The sequence below is a fragment of the Erythrolamprus reginae genome, chromosome 2 (genome assembly GCF_031021105.1).
Source record: "Erythrolamprus reginae isolate rEryReg1 chromosome 2, rEryReg1.hap1, whole genome shotgun sequence".
NCBI lineage: Eukaryota > Metazoa > Chordata > Lepidosauria > Squamata > Dipsadidae > Erythrolamprus > Erythrolamprus reginae.
Genome location: NC_091951.1, coordinates 30,833,992 through 30,850,397, shown reverse-complemented (window position 1 = coordinate 30,850,397; position 16,406 = coordinate 30,833,992). Strand labels below are relative to the sequence as shown.

The 16,406-nt window shown below is 42.0% G+C and overlaps 1 protein-coding gene across 4 annotated transcripts in view; it reads right to left on the bottom strand.

Annotated features, from left to right (window-relative positions):
- Nucleotides 1-1,500: 1,500 nt before the first annotated feature.
- LOC139163124 (zinc finger and SCAN domain-containing protein 2-like) overlaps nt 1,501-16,406 on the bottom strand; it is a 35,919-nt gene continuing 21,013 nt past the window's right edge. The window contains exons 1-3 of one of the 4 annotated variants that reach the window (XM_070744086.1): nt 14,396-14,494; nt 7,932-8,117; nt 1,501-3,240 (exon numbers count right to left, since the gene is read on the bottom strand). In XM_070744086.1, the coding sequence (XP_070600187.1) occupies nt 1,610-2,905 (1,296 nt within the window). In that variant the 5' untranslated portion in view covers nt 2,906-3,240; nt 7,932-8,117; nt 14,396-14,494 and the 3' untranslated portion in view covers nt 1,501-1,609. Of the gene's footprint in view, nt 3,241-6,987; nt 7,074-7,931; nt 8,118-10,383; nt 10,907-14,395; nt 14,495-16,406 lie in introns of those variants that run through there. The other 3 variants (XM_070744089.1, XM_070744087.1, XM_070744088.1) reach the window with 3 other exon arrangements.

Here is a 16,406-nt window from a genome sequence, read left to right as displayed (position 1 = left end):
TGCATGCTCCTTACAGATCTCTTAGAAAAGGGGAGAGGTCTATTGTAGATAATGTGAGGTTGAAGATTTTGGGATTGGGGGAAGAAACAACAGAGTCCGGTAGTGAATTCCAGGCGTTGACCATGCTCTATTGCTGAAATCGTATTTTCTACAGTCTAGTTTGGAGCGATTTACATTTAGTTTGTATCTATTGCGTGCTCTTGTGTTGCTGTTGTTAAAGGTGAAGTAGTTGCCAACAGGGAGTACATTGTGATGTATGATTTTATGAACAACAGTTAAATCAGTTTGGAGATGACATAGCTGTAAATTTTCTAAACATAGTAATTGACGTCTGGAGGAGTAAGGTTAGATTTGTATGCCGCCCTTTTCCAAAAACTCAGGACTTCTTTGCAGTTTTAATCTCCTGTCCTTGAATCTTACTCCCAATATTTGTTTTTGGTGCCTTCAAGATAGACTTGGCACCTGGCAATTGCCTGGACTGGTGTCTCTGCATTTTCCCTGGCAAGGATTTTCCAAATGGTCTCTCCCTTTCCTGTTTCCTATGCCTGAGAGAAGGACTTGCCAGGTCAGCCCAGATGGATTTACGTCTACAGCAGGACTTGAACCGAGCACCTCCCCCTCTGTAACTTGCAACTTTCACCACTGTGATTTTATAAGATACTGTACTTATAAAATCTCTCAGTTTCTCTCTAGCGGAATTCAAGAGCTGATCTGTTGGAGGGAATAAGCCCTTTAACTGAATGGAGATCTGGCAGCGAAGCGAATTGACAGACTGAGCATACAGATAGAGACGGAGAAAAAATAGAAGTGGTTACTTGACAAGTGATAACTATATAATTTGGATCTTTGAGTAGAAAAAGTAAAGTTTTCAAATTGGAGAGAACTAAAGGACTGTTACAATTCAATGACTTTAAAATGCTAAAAAATGGAAACGTAAAAGAGCAGCAGTGCTACAAAGATGATGCAAGATTGAAGGAAGATTGCATATAGAGCGAAGAAAGATACACAACTCTTCTAAGTGGCAATGAACAATAAATAGTAAATAGGAATATAAGAGAAAGCGGCGATTGTAAAACCTGAAATCTATAATACTGTATTTACAATATTTAAGATAGAAGATTTATATGTACGAAATTATGATATAGTTAATTATTCTTGAAAACTTTATAGGTATATATATATATTAGTTTTTGAGTAATATGAGTATAAATTATATAAAGCAATATATATTTATAAATATAAGGGAATTTAATCATATATATTTAAGATATTTATGCTGATAGTTGTTTCTAAAATATTGCATGAGACCAGCAAGGAGAGGCACACCGATAGCTTTTCCACTTCCTCAGGTATCACCAGGTCAAACTCGTCCCATACAACAGGACTAAGACTTGTCCCTATCATCTCAGTCGACATTGCCCAATTCCACTATTTCTTTCTATCAGTTTCACTGTGTGAGAATTAAATATACTCTGACATGAATTAAATAGAATTTGATTATTTTAAAGTTTAAAATCTTTTATTACAAATATCAGCATAATGAACATGGGGTGTATTTAGCTAAAAAGTACAGACACCAAAGTGTAATAATAGTATTACAATTAGAAATTCAAGCTTTCTCTTTACTTATGATTCCCTGGTTCATGTGGATTTTCTTATGTTTAACAAGGTAGGAATTTTGCGAAAAGCCCCGTCCACACTCTGGGCACTTGAAAGGTTTCTCACCTATGTGCAAACCTACATGATTTAAAAGTTTATACTTAGTACTGAAATCTTTCCCACAATCAGGACACTCAAACGGTTTCTCTCCTGTGTGAGTTCTCTGGTGTATCACAAGGTTAGAATTCCGACTGAAACATTTCCCACAACTTGGACATTCATGTCGTTTCCCCCCAGTATGAGTCCTCTGGTGTAGTACCAGCGCATAATTCTGAATAAAACCTTTTCCACAATCAGGACACTCATGCGGTTTCTCCCCTGTGTGAGTCCTCTGATGTTTTCTAAGGTTGGTATTCAAACTAAAACCTTTTCCACAAACTGGACATTCATATGGTTTCTCCCCAGTATGAGTCCTCTGGTGTAGAACCAGCGCATAATTCTGAATAAAACCTTTTCCACAATCCGGACAATCATAAGGCTTCTTCCCCGTGTGAGTCCTCTTGTGTAGCACAAAGTTAGAATTCTGACTGAATTTTTTTCCACAATCAGGACACTCATACGGTTTTTCCCCTGTGTGAGTCCTCTTATGCACCACTAGGTGAGAACTCAAACTGAAACATTTCCCACAATCTGGACACTCGAACGGTTTCTCTCCTGTGTGAATCCTCTGGTGTAGCACAAGGTTAGACTTCAGACTGAAACTTTTCCCACAATCCAGACAGTCATAAGGTTTCTCCCCTGTGTGAGTCCTCTGGTGTTTCACCAGACTGGAATTATCACTGAAACTTTTGCCACATTCTGGACACTCGTATGGTTTCTCCCCTGTGTGAGTCCTCATATGTATCACTAGGTGGGAATTCTGAATGAAACTGTTTCCACACTCGGAACACTCATATGGTCTTTCTCCTGTGTGTGTTCTCTGATGTATCATCAGGTAAGAATTCCGACTGAATGTTTTCCCACAATCTGTACATTCATATGGTTTCTCCCCAGTATGAGTGCTCTGGTGTTTCACCAGACTGGAATTATCACTGAAACTTTTGCCGCATTCTGGACACTCGTACGGTTTCTCTCCTGTGTGAGTCCTCTGGTGTCTCAACAGGTGAGAACTCAGAGTGAAACATTTCCCACAATCGGAACACTCGTACGGTTTCTCCCCTGCGTGAGTCCTCTTGTGCATCACTAGGTGGGAATTCTGAATGAAACTTTTCCCACACTCTGAACACTCATGTGGTCTTTCCCCCATGTGTGTCCTCTGGCTGCCTATCCTATGTGACTATCAAATGACCACTTCCTCCTGCACTGATTTTCAGATCATGTCTCATTTTTCTGAATGTGAAAACAATCGTCTTTAATCTTTTTCTGGAGTGTTTCCTTCAGTTCTGCATGTTCATTTTTTTCCAACCCAAAACTCTCTTCATATTCTCTCTTTTGTCCATCACCTGCCTGCAGAAGAAAAAATCTTTTGTAGTTTTCTGGAGATGGCGAAAAACACTTCCATTGCTGGCTGGACTTGCTTTCCTTTTAATGCTGCTTGGGATTCTCTCTTGTCTGGAATTCTCTTCCTAGTAATTTTTCGATCTACAAGATTGACATAAAAGGTTAGATTGACATAAAATATTTATAAAATGGCTGCAGAAGATTTTTTTTGTCGAAAACTTTGTTCGGTATCCAAAATGTACGATAACCAAGGCGTTCGAGAACCGAGGTACCATTGTATTTTGATCCCTCAAAGTGCTCTGGCACCCTGCCTGACTTCATCTAAAGCCCTTCATGGCACTGGACCAGAATATCTCCGGGACTGCCTTCTGCCGCACAAATCCCAGCGACCGGTTGGGTCCCACAGAGTTGGCCTTCTCCGGGTCCCATCAACTAAACAATGTCATTTGGCGGAACCCAGGGGAAGAACCTTCTCTGTGGCGGCCCCGACCCTTTGGAACCAACTCCCCCCAGATATCAGAGTTGCCCCCACCCTCCTAGCCTTTCGTAAGCTCCTTAAAACCCACCTCTGTCGTCAGGCATGGGGGAATTGACATGTTCCCTCCCCCTAGGCTTATAAAATTTATGCATGGTACGCTAGTATGTATGATTGGTTTTAATTTGTGGTGTTTTTTTTTAAATTAACTTAAATATTAGATTTGTTTTACATTTTATTGTTATTGCTGTGAGCCGTCCCGAGTCCGCGGAGAGGGGCGGCATACAAATCTGATTAAACTTAAACTTAAACTTAAATCTGGCAGATATTTCTAATCTAATGATTGGTATTTAGGGCAGCTTTTTGCAAGCAAAAAAGCTTTTTGTATTTTTCTACAGGTAATCCCCGACTTAGAATAGTTCATTTAGTAGCCATTCAAAGTTACAATGGCCCTGAAAAAAGTGACTTATGACTGTTTTTCACACTTATGACCATTGTAGCATCGCCAGTCACAAGAGGCCAGGCAAGAAGACGCACCCTTCTGACGTGACTGATGTCAAGTTGGCCACGCCCACCCCAGTAACATGACCAACTGGCCATGCTGGGTGCACATAGGGACTACTCAGGGGGCTGAAAAAGATGTATTTTTGACTGGTCTTTGCACTTACGACTGTCATATTTTATATGTTGCTCCCTATCCTATCACCATGGTGAAGAGAAGCACTACAGTTGTGAAATTGACATGGTTGTTAAGAAAGCCGCAATGGACATAAATGTGAGGATGGTCGTACATCCGAGGACCAGTCATAATTCACTTTTTTCAGCCCTCTAAGTAATCCCTACAGACGTAGCCATGCCCACCCAGTCACATGACCACCAAGCAAAATAAGCCATGCCCACAGAACTGGTTGTTAAAAAAAAGGTTTTGAATCGCACCATTGAAAGGAAGGACTCACTGAACAAGAGCCTAATGATAGGAACAATTGAGAGCAAAAGAAGAAGGGGACCACAGAGAATGAGGTGGCTGGCTGGAGTTACTGAAGCAGTCAGCGTGAGCTTAATTGGGCTCCAGAAGACAGCAAGGCCTGGAGTTACATTGTCCAAGGGGTTGCGGTGGGTCGGACACAACTAACAACAATAATAAAAAAGCAAACATGCCAAAATGCTAGATTAACTTCTAACCTTAATTATGATTCATTTCACATATGAAAGACTAGCAAGAGTTTGAATATCCACAAAAACATTAAATTCTCTTCTGGACTTCGGTTACCAGTTAGGTCCCAAAGAGTTGGCCTTCTCTGGGTCCCATCGACGAAACAATGTCGTCTGGTGGGACCCAGGGGAAGAGCCTTCTCTGTGGCGGCCCCCACCCTCTGGAACCAACTCCCCCTGGAGATTAGGATTGCCCCCACCCTCCTTGCCTTTCACAAACTCTTGAAAACCCACCTATATCACCAAGCAGGGGGAAATTGATTCCCCTCGGCCGCTCTGTTTTATGTATGGTTTGTTTGGGTTGTATGATTGTTTTTAAATTAAGGGTTTTTAACTGTTTTGTTTTTAATACATCATTTGTATTATGTATTGTTTGTTGTGAGCCGCTCCGAGTCTTCGGATAGGGGCAGCATATAAATTTAATAAATAATAATAATAATAATAATTTATTTATTTATTTATTATTTATTTATTATTTAGATTTGTATGCCGCCCTTCTCCGCAGACTCGGGGCGGCTCACAACAAAGTGAAAACAATTTACAACAAATCTAAATTACTGTTTAAAAATATTTAAAAGACCCCATTTTCTAAACACACATACATACAAACATACCATTCATAAATTGTATATGCCCGGGGGAGATGTCTCAGTTCCCCCATGCCTGACGACAAAGGTGGGTCTTAAGGAGCTTACGAAAGGCAAGGAGGGTAGGGGCAGTTCTAATCTCCGGGGGGAGTTGGTTCCAGAGGGCCAGGGCCGCCACAGAGAAGGCTCTTCCCCTCGGGCCCGCCAACCGACATTGTTTAGTTGACGGGATCCGGAGAAGGCCCACTCTGTGGGACCTAATCGGTCGCTGGGATTCGTGCAGCAGCAGGCGGTCTCGGAGATATTCTGGTCCAGTGCCATGAAGGGCTTTAAAGGTCATAACCAACACTTTGAATTGTGACCGGAAGTTGATTGGCAACCAATGCAGACTGCGGAGTGTTGGTGAAACATGGGCATACCTAGGTAAGCCCATGACTGCTCTCGCAGCTGCATTCTGCACGATCTGAAGTTTCCGAACACTTTTCAAAGGTAGCCCCATGTAGAGAGCATTACAGTAGTCAAACCTCGAGGTGATGAGGGCATGAGTGACTGTGAGCAGTGAGTCCCAGTCCAGATAGGGCCGCAACTGGTGCACCAGGCGAACCTGGGCAAACGCCCCCCTCGCCACAGCTGAAAGATAGTTCTCTAATGTGAGCTGTGGATCGAGGAGGACGCCCAAGTTGCGGACCCTCTCCGAGGGGGTCAATAATTCCCCCCCAAGGGTAATGGAAGGACAGATGGAATTATTATTATTATTATTATTATTATTATTATTATTATTATTATTATTTCACAGTGGAGAAAAATTAAACATTTATACCACCCCAAAAATAATATCTATACTAGTTTATATTATATCTATACTATATTAATATCTATACTTGATTCCCCTGGGCCGTTTCAGCTTTACATATGGCTTGTATGGAATGTATGACTGTTTTTTATATTAAGGGTTTTAAATTGTTTTTAACTATTGGATTTGTACTGTTTTGTTGTTGTGAGCCGCTTCAAATCTCCGGAGAGGGGCAGCATACAAATCTAATAAATAATAATAATAAATCAAAATTCTTCAATAGCAAATTGGTTATTTTGAAATATATCAGAGAATGTCAAGACTAGATTATACAGATACACACACAGGGACAAATATAGATAGCTACACCTATGAATATTTCTATTAAAAGTCCATGTATTTAAGCTTCAAAAATGTCTGAGAAGTGGGTACCCTTAAACGTTTGTCTCTAATTTTAGAGGATGGGGCAGCTTCACCAGATGAGGGGCTTCAATTGATGCGTGGTACCCAAAGCATCTGCAAGATATAATCCAGGCTTCTGTGCATGAAACTGCATTCAGTTTCCAAGGAAAGAACACATCCATAAAATCAAAGAGTCCACCTTAAACAGAAGAATTTTTTTAATCTCCCAAGAAGTAGAAAACTGGTGGCACCACTTTCATAATGACCAGCACCATTGGAACAAAGTTTGGGGAGGGGAGGAACATGCAGCAGCAGCAGCCGACATGGTTCAGCCTGGTTTCTTCTCTGCTTCTGCCTTGTGGAGGGAACCAAGCAGCCCTCCTTGCACCGGCTTCTCCTCCGACCTATCCTCAACTCACCTTTTCCAGTTGCTGCACTCCTGGGAAGAGCAGGAGAGGCGCCTACCACGCCACAGTCCTTTAGATGGGTCAGCCGGAAGAGGAGATTCCTCTGTTCTTCCCTTCTTCCCACATTCTCTCTAGGAATCCAGTACTCTATTGTTTCAACCCCTTCAGGCTCCGCCGCTCCCGCTCCCCCTCCCTTTAGGTTAGTATTCAGCAACAATAGACGCCGCTCTACTGTATTGACGCGCTTTCTAGTCGCCGGGTGTTTAATAGAGCGGGCGCCACCTAGCAGCGTAAGGCTGAATTATAGGCTTCTGTCGTTTGCAAGGTTGATTGATTGCTCGAGGGTGCCCTCATAGGTAATTCAACTGAAGCAAGAACTAAACCAGTGCGCCTGAATTATTTTCTGTTACGCCCCCCCACTAGGAAAAGTAAACATTTCCGGCCCCCACAACCTTCTGATCTAGGCCCCAATGGAATTTTAGTGTTACAGCAAACTATTGGCTGGGGAAGGCAGCTCTACCCACTTACCTGGGAGTAAATCACCCTGAAGTCAGTGGAACCTGTTTTTGGTTAGAGCAGGGGTAGGCAAAGTTGGCTCTTCTATGACATGTGGACTTCAACTCCCAGAATTCCTGAGCTAGCATGATTAGCTCAGGAATTCTGGGAGTTGAAGTCCACATGTCATAGAAGAGCCAACTTTGCCTACCCCTGCTTTAGAGGATGCTCCCCCTTGCCCAGCTGCAGGTTTGTCATGTAGTTCATGGCTATCGGGCCCGCCGAGGACAAGAAGAACCCACGCAACTGCCCCACACTGCCTGGCCGCCTTCTCTTCCAGGCTCAGAACAGCGTGCAATTGGGAAAACACTCCCTGTCGGGGAAATTATTTAAAAGGGTTCACATGTTCCCCAGGATCACACATGCCCACCCCACTGAACGAAACTAAGAGAAAGCATTACTTTTTGGGAGAGGGAGGGATACAGTCGTGGAGATGCTGGCCCAACTAGAGTCAGAAGAACCCAGTTCAGATCTAATGTCTCTTGCATGGAGGAACCTGAATGAAAAAAACCTCAACATAGATTGTCTTGATTCTTTTTTTTCTTGGGAACACAAGATGGTATTGTAAGCACTTCCTAGGTAGAATCCTGGGGAGAGAAAGAGGTAATAATAATAATAATAATAATAATAATAATAACAACAACAACAACAACAACAACAACAGAGTTGGAAGGGACCTTAGAGGTCTTCTAGTCTCAAAATGGGTGAGCAGTGTGGTCGGGCGGTAGGAAAAGCAAGTAGGATGTTTGGCTGCATAGCTAGAGGTATAACAAGCAGGAAGAGGGAGATTGTGATCCCCTTATATAGAGCGCTGGTGAGACCACATTTGGAATACTGTGTTCAGTTCTGGAGACCTCACCTACAAAAAGATATTGACAAAATTGAACGGGTCCAAAGATGGGCTACAAGAATGGTGGAAGGGCTTAAGCATAAAACGTATCAGGAAAGACTTAATGAACTCAATCTGTATAGTCTGGAGGACAGAAGGAAAAGGGGGGACATGATCGAAACATTTAAATATGTTAAAGGGTTAAATAAGGTTCAGGAGGGAAGTGTTTTTAATAGGAAAGTGAACACAAGAACAAGGGCACACAATCTGAAGTTAGTTGGGGGAAAGATCAAAAGCAACATGAGAAAATATTATTTTACTGAAACAGTAGTAGATCCTTGGAACAAACTTCCAGCAGACGTGGTTGGCAAATCCACAGTAACTGAATTTAAACATGCCTGGGATAAACATATATCCATCCTAAGATAAAATACAGGAAATAGTATAAGGGCAGACTAGATGGACCATGAGGTCTTTTTCTGCCGTCAGTCTTCTATGTTTCTATGTTTCTATAATAATAATAATGTATATGTTTCTGATTGGATTGTTTCTCTAGGGTTTTTATTGTTAGAATAATGGGTTTTTTACTGTTTGTTACTATTTATATTTAACTTTTTTAACATTGTATCATATTATTTTTGTTGTAAGCCGCCCTGAGTCCCATGGGATTGGGCGGCATAGAAGTCAAATAAATAAAAATAAATAAATAAAATTCTGGAGCTCAAAAACAGGACACCAAGATAGAAGGCTGAAATTCTACATTTTGTATTTAATAAATTAACAGAGTTAGTCGGGACCTTGTTGGTCATCTAGTCCAACCCCTGCCCAAGCAGGAGACCAGTCTCTTCTTGAAAGCTTTCAGTGATGAAGCGCCCACAACTTCTGAAGGCAAAGCTGTCCCATGGGTTGATTGCTCTCACTGTCGGAGAAATTTCTTCTTATTTCAAGGTTGAATCTCTCCTAGTTCAATTACCGGTATTCCTTGCCTCTCCTTCAGGTGCTTTGGAAAACAGGTTGAAAACACACACACCCCAACCTGGTCTTAGTGGCAACCCCTCAAATATTGGATCGTTGCTATAATGTCTCCCCTGGTCCTTCTCTTCACTAGACTAGCAATGTCCATATTTTTATGATCTATGATGATTGACACGCAGAAAACAACAACCCCAAAAGCCATTTTGCAGATTTGCACTATGGCACTATTTCTGCAAAATAAAATTTTAACTTTTCCTGATACAGTGATACCTTGTCTTACAAACTTAATTGGTTCCGGGATGAGGTTCTTAAGGTGAAAAGTTTGTAAGACGAAGCAATGTTTCCCATAGGAATCAATGGAAAAGCGATTAATGCGTGCAAGCCCAAAATTCACCCCTTTTGCCAGCCGAAGCGCCTGTTTTTGCACTGCTGGGATTTCCCTGAGGCTCCCCTCCATGGGAAATCCCACCTCCGGACTTCTGTGTTTTTGCAATGCTGTGATTTCACTGAGGCTCCCCTCGCTGAGAAACCCCACCTCCGGACTTCCGTTGCCAGCGAAGTGCCCATTTTTGCGCTGCTGGGATTCCCCTGCTGGGATTTCCCTGCAGCATCACAAAAACACGGAAGTCCGGAGGCGGGGTTTCCCATGGAGGGGAGCCTCGGGGGAATCCCAGCAGTGCAAAAACGGGTGCTTCGGTGGCAACGGAAGTCCAGAGGCGGGGCATCCCAGAGGTGGCGGTGGGTTTGTAAGGTGAAAATAGTTTGTAAGAAGAGGCAAAAAAATCTTAAACCCCAGGTTTGTATCTCGAAAAGTTTGTATGACGAGGCGTTTGTAAGACGAGGTATCACTGTAGTTGGATACAACTAGTTAACTTTTATAAAAAAATAACATTTTCCATTTCTTTTCTCTCCTCTCTAACGACTCCTACATACGTATTTGATTAAAGTGAATCAGGCCAGAAATTGAATAGTGAATTTCTCAGTTGCATTTGCAAAGGCAGCTCAAACACAAAATTCAAGCCTTCTCTTCACTACTTATCGCCTTCTGCCTCGTGTGGATTTTCTTGTGTGCATTAAGAGAGGAAGTTTGCGAGAAGCACCGTCCGCACTCTGGGCACTTGAAAGGTTTCTCCCCTACGTGTAAAGCCACATGATTAATGAGATTAGTCTTAATGCTAAAACCTTTCCCACAATCTGGACACTCATATGGTTTCTCTCCTGTGTGAGTCCTCTTGTGATTGACAAGGCTGGAATTAACACTGAAACTTTTCCCACAATCCTGACACTCATACGGTTTCTCTCCTGTGTGAGTCCTCTTGTGATTGACAAGGTGGCAATTAACACTGAAACTTTTCCCACAATACTGACACTCATACGGTTTCTCTCCTGTGTGAATCCTCTTGTGATTGACAAGATGGCAACTAACACTGAAACTTTTCCCACAATCCTGACACTCATATGGTTTCTCCCCTGTATGTGTCCTCTGGTGTATTAGCAGGGCGGAATTCCGACCGAAACTTTTCCCACAGTCTGGACACTCGTATGGTTTCTCCCCAGTGTGAATCCTCTGGTGTACCACCAAATCGAAACGACGTGTGAAATGTTTCCCACATTCCAGACACACTGGTTTCTCCCCAGTATAAGTTCTGTTGTGGTTCACCAGCTGTGAATTCTGACTGAACCTTTTCCCACAATCAGGACACTCGCATGGTTTCTCTCCCGTGTGCATCCTCTTGTGTATCACTAGGGTGCTTCCTAAAGATTTTGCCACATTGGTGGCCTTTTCTTCACTGAAGGTCCTCTTGTGCATTATCAGATAAGGTCTATCATCTGTGCTTCTTTCCACAATGCGCACATCTGTGGCCCCTTTCCATCCTGACCATTTTGGAGGTGGAAGTCAAAAATATTGCCACGGAGGGCAAACCATCATGTAATATAAGGGACCCATTCTTCATTGATTTCCAGGGATTTCCTTCTTTTTTCTGAATTGGGAAATGCTCCCCTTTGACATTTTCATGGAGTGCTTCCTGTCCAGCTCAAAACTCTCTTCCTCTTATTCTTTTAGTCTGTCATCTGCTGGGGTCGGAGAAGTTTGTGGTTTTCTGGATGAAGGGGAAAACTTTTGATTGCTAGCTGGATTTTCCATTTTAATTCTGCTTCCGATTCTCACTTATCCAAGATTATCTTCTGGGCATCTTCTTTGTCTAAAAGATCCATATAATATAAATGGATGCACAAGATGTGAAAACAGCAAGTAAAAAATTACAATCAGAAAGCAATTACACTAAAATTTAACTATAACATTAATTATGATTCATTTCAAAGATGAAATCAAAGTTCAAATAATCTTACTATCGTTAAATTCTCATGTTAACTTGATGTCAAGGTTCCAACCAATGCCCTAATTAAATCATGAGCTTCACTTGCGAGTTGCCACTTGATATAGGTAGTCCTCAACTTACAACAGTTCATTTAGTGACTATTCAAAGTCACAATGGCACTGAAAAAGATTCAATTCAATTCAATTCAATTTATTACATTTGTATGCCGCCCCTCTCCGAAGACATGGTTCACACTTATGACCACCGCAGCATCCCCGTGGTCAGGTTTTCAAAATTCAGATGCTTGGCAACTGACTCATAGTTACAACTTGCAGGGTCCCAGAGTCATGTGATCACCTTTTGCCATCTGACAAAGTCAATGGTGAAGCCAAATTCACTTAACAACCATGACACTAACTTAACCACTGCAGTGTTAACTGTGGCAGTAAAGATCGTAAAATGGATCAAAGTTCACTTAACAAGTGTTTCATTTAACAACAAAAATGTTGGGCTCCATTGTAGTTGTAGGTTGAGGATTGCCTGTACTGTATATCCTAATTTTCTACCATTGTTATTAAACATAACTGGAAATGCTGAGGATAAATGATACAGATATAGTTATATGCAGAGGGAAATATAGATATACATATCTATAAAGGTATGTGTGTTGAAAATCCATGTGTATTTCAGCCTGAAAAATGTCTGAAATGGTATACTGAAATATTTTGGTTTAATACAGTGCTTCTCAAATAGTGGGGCGCATCTTGGGGGGTGCAGAGCAATTCCAAGGGGGGGCATATGTGACTCCTGGAAACATGCATGGTCCCTCTTGATTGATTCTCCTAAACGGGGAGTGTTTTCCCACTTTCCCACTGCTCTGAGTCCAGAAAAGAAGGTGGCAAGGTGGGGCAGGGTGGCTGTGTGGGTTCTTGTTGTTCTCGGTGGGCACTGTGGTAACCATGAACAGTGTGGTGAATTTGCTGCTGGAAAAGAAGGAGCATCCTCTTTGGATGAAAGCTTTGAATGGCACCTCAAAGCCTCCTTCCACACCATTCACTGCAAATGCCCGGCAAAGGCAGCACTTATGGGCCAGGTCGGAGACCCCAGAACATCACCTTGAATAAGCTGGCCTGGCCCTGTGTTAAAAGAGAGCCCTGACAACTGTAGCCTATGCTCCAGTGTGACTTACTCCCAGGTAAGTAACTTACTTAGAACTAAGGAGAAATTTCCTGACAGTCAGAACACTGCTCACCTGACAGTCAGAACAGAGTTAATCAGTGGAACAGCTTGCCTCCAGAAGTTGTATATGCACCAACACTGGAAGTTTTTAAGCAGATGTTAGATAACCATCTATTTTAAGTAGTGTAGAGTTTCCTACAGCTTCATAGTGCTTTTACAGCCCTCTCTAAGTGGTTTACAAAATCAGCATATTGCCCCCAACAATAGTTTGCTTGCAGCTTATAATAAGTAAAATAATAAATATTAACACTAAAAGGCCATTGGGCCCCAGAGTTTGGGGGGGGGGGGTAACAGAAAATAATTCAGAAGCAGTGATCTAATATGGTTGGGGGGAGGAAATAGGAGAGATTCAACCTGGAAATAAGGAAGAACTTCCTGAGGGTCAGAGCGATCAACCAGTGGAACGGCCTGCCAGTGGAGGTTGTGAATGCCCCAAGTCTGGAAGTTTTCAAGAGGAGATTGGACTACCATCTGGCTGGGGAAGTGTAGGGTTTCCTGCTCAGGCAGGGGTTGGACTGGATGACCTGTAAGGTCCCTTTCAACTCTAATAATAAATAAAATAAATGGTTGATTTAAAGTGCCAGTTTGGGACCGTGAAATTCCTCATTGGCAAGAAAACATAACACGCTTATAAAAACCACAAGGAGTCACCCCTAACGTGGAGAAGGAGACATTTAAAACAGGCTCCAATGTGACTTACTCCCAGGTAAGTAACTTACTTAGAACGAAGGAGAAATTTCCTGACGGTCAGAACAGTTAATCAGTGGAACAGCTTGCCTCCAGATGTTGTGAATGCCCCAACACTGGAAGTTTTTAAGCAGATGTTGGATAAACCATCTGTCTGAAGTAGTGTAGGGCAGTGTTTCCCAACCTGGGCAACTTGAAGATATTTGGACTTCTTACTGGCTGGGGAATTCTTGGAGTTGAAGTCCAAATATCTTCAAGTTGCCAAGGTTGGGGAAACACTGGTGTAGGGTTTCCTACCTAAGCAGGGGGTTGGAGTAGAAGACCTCCAAGATCCCTTCCATCTCTGTCATTATTATTATTGTTGTTGTTGTTTAAGTGGCTAGAGCAGTCTTCCCCAGGCAATAGCAATAGCATTTAGACTTATACACAGCTTCATAGTGCTTTTACAGCCCTCTCTAAACGGTCTACAGAATCAGCATATTGCTCCCACCAATAGTTTGCTTGCAGCTTATTATAAGTAAAATCATAAATATTAACAATAAAATGACATTGGGCCCCAGGCAAGAAAATAACACGCTCATAAAAACCACAAGGAGTCACCCCTAACGTGGAGGAGGAGACGTTTAAATCTCCCAACCCTCAGAAAATTGCAGAGCCGGGTTTTAAAGTGAGCAGAATCCGTAAGGGGGGGGGGGGACAAAACATGTAGTGGATGGTATGTTTCAGCTTAGTTCCTTTTCTGCTTCTACACCCTGGAGGAAACCAAGCAGCCCGACTTGCTCTCAGCCTCTCCTCCGACCTGTCCTCAACTCACCTCCTAGCCGCCGTCCGTTGGAAGGGCAGGAAAACCGTCCCCCGTTCCTCCATCCTCTATGGATCATCTAGGAGAGGAAGTTCCCCTTCCGCTCCTTCCCATGTCCTCTCTAGCAATACTCGATTGTTATAAAAAACCTACCTTTCAGCTCAGTTGCTCCCTCTCCGGCTGGTTGTTAATGCACAACAGCCCAGGAATGTTGCTGTTCCGTTGCCAGCTTTCTAGGCGTGGGTTTTGTTGTTGATGGTTTCCGTGTGTAAGGCAGAACTGGAGCTGAGCCTTTCTCCGTCTCTATCCTTCAGGTTTTCAGCACGGCACCAAACAGGCTCTACTCAACGCCTCACAAAATCTACCCAAATCAGCTGCTCCTGCAGCTGCAATATTTCAAGATCTAATGCAATCGGCTCCCCATTATTCTCCTGATAATCAATCTTTTTGTTTGTTTGTCCTTAAACCTGAGTTGCTCAAACTTTTCTTCAGAGCAAATGGAGTGTTTCTCCTATTGTAGACTAGTGGTTTTCAACCTGGCTCTGGGGTCGAGCTCCTCCAGCTCTGAGATTGCCCTGTTGCTTAATATTATTTTATTTTAATAGAATAGAATAGACCTCCAGCTATGATTGCCCTGTTGCTTAATATTACGTTATTTTAATAGAATAGAATAGAATAGACCTCCAGCTCTGAGATTGCCCTGTTGCTTAATATTATTTTATTTTAATAGAATAGAATTCTTTATTGGCCAAGTGTGGTTGGACACACAAGGAATTTGTCTTGGTGCATATGTTTTCAGTGCACTTATGTACGCCCCTTACAGATTTCTTAGGAATGGGGTGAGGTCGACTGTAGACAGTCTAAGCTAAGGTTAATTTTTGGGGGGTTTGGGGAAGGTAGTGCATTTCAGGCATTGATCACTCTGTTGCTGAAGTCGTATTTTCTGCAGTCAAGTTTTGAGTGGTTTACACTGAGTTTGAATCTATTGTGTGCTCGTGTATTGCGGTTGAAGCTGAAGTAGTCATTGACAGGACATTGTGGTAGATGATTTTATGAACTACATTTACATCAGCATTTAAGCATAATAAAATGTGACTTGAAAAAGGTGCTAAAAATGGCACCAAAAGAGGGAAGGGCATAAGGAAAGAAAACAGAATGAAATATAAGTTGATTATTTTAAATTTTAAAAATTTTGCACATATTTAAATTTGAAGCCACTTGGAGCTTCAGACCAAAAAGGCTTTTTGATCACTGGGCTGGTTCTAGTTGTTGGGTTTTATAAAGTGTTTATATGCTATGTAATCTATTGGAGAAAAAAGTACTAGATAACCTGGCAAAATCAAAGCAATCTTTATTATGGTGACAGATCAGCAAAGAGTTAAAAAGTACAGAAAGGAATCATACCCTAAAAATGGTAATTATTTGAAAATACACACATAATGTATGTATTTTAAATACATACTTAAATAATGTAATTACATAAAATACATAAGAGGGAATGTACTGTATATGTGTTCTGTCGGGCTCTCTAGTAGAATCCTCCCAAAAAGTCACAGGTACAAATTTCAGACACACACGTTTGAAAATTCAAAACAATGTTCTTTATAATGAAAATTCACTTAAACTAAGCCCTCTTTTTGTATAGCAAAGAGCACTCGTCTCCAAACAAACTGGTAATTTGTACAAGTCCCTTATCTGTTCTGTGATACTTAGCTTGCAGCTGTGAGGCAATTCACAGTCCTTCTTCTTTCACAAAGTGAAACACACTGCTCTGGTTTAGTTTCAAAGCGGGGAAAAATCAGCACACAAAGGTCAAAGTTAGCAAAGCAGGCACGAAACACAACGATCAAATAATCCTCCACAATGGTCCAACCCACAGGCTGCTATTTATAACAGTCTCACTAATTACCACAGCCCCACCCAACCACAGGTGGCCTCATTTTCTTTATTTATTTTCTTTATTTATTTATTGGATTTGTATGCCACCCCTCTCTGCAGACTTTGATAATAATCTCTGAGTTGT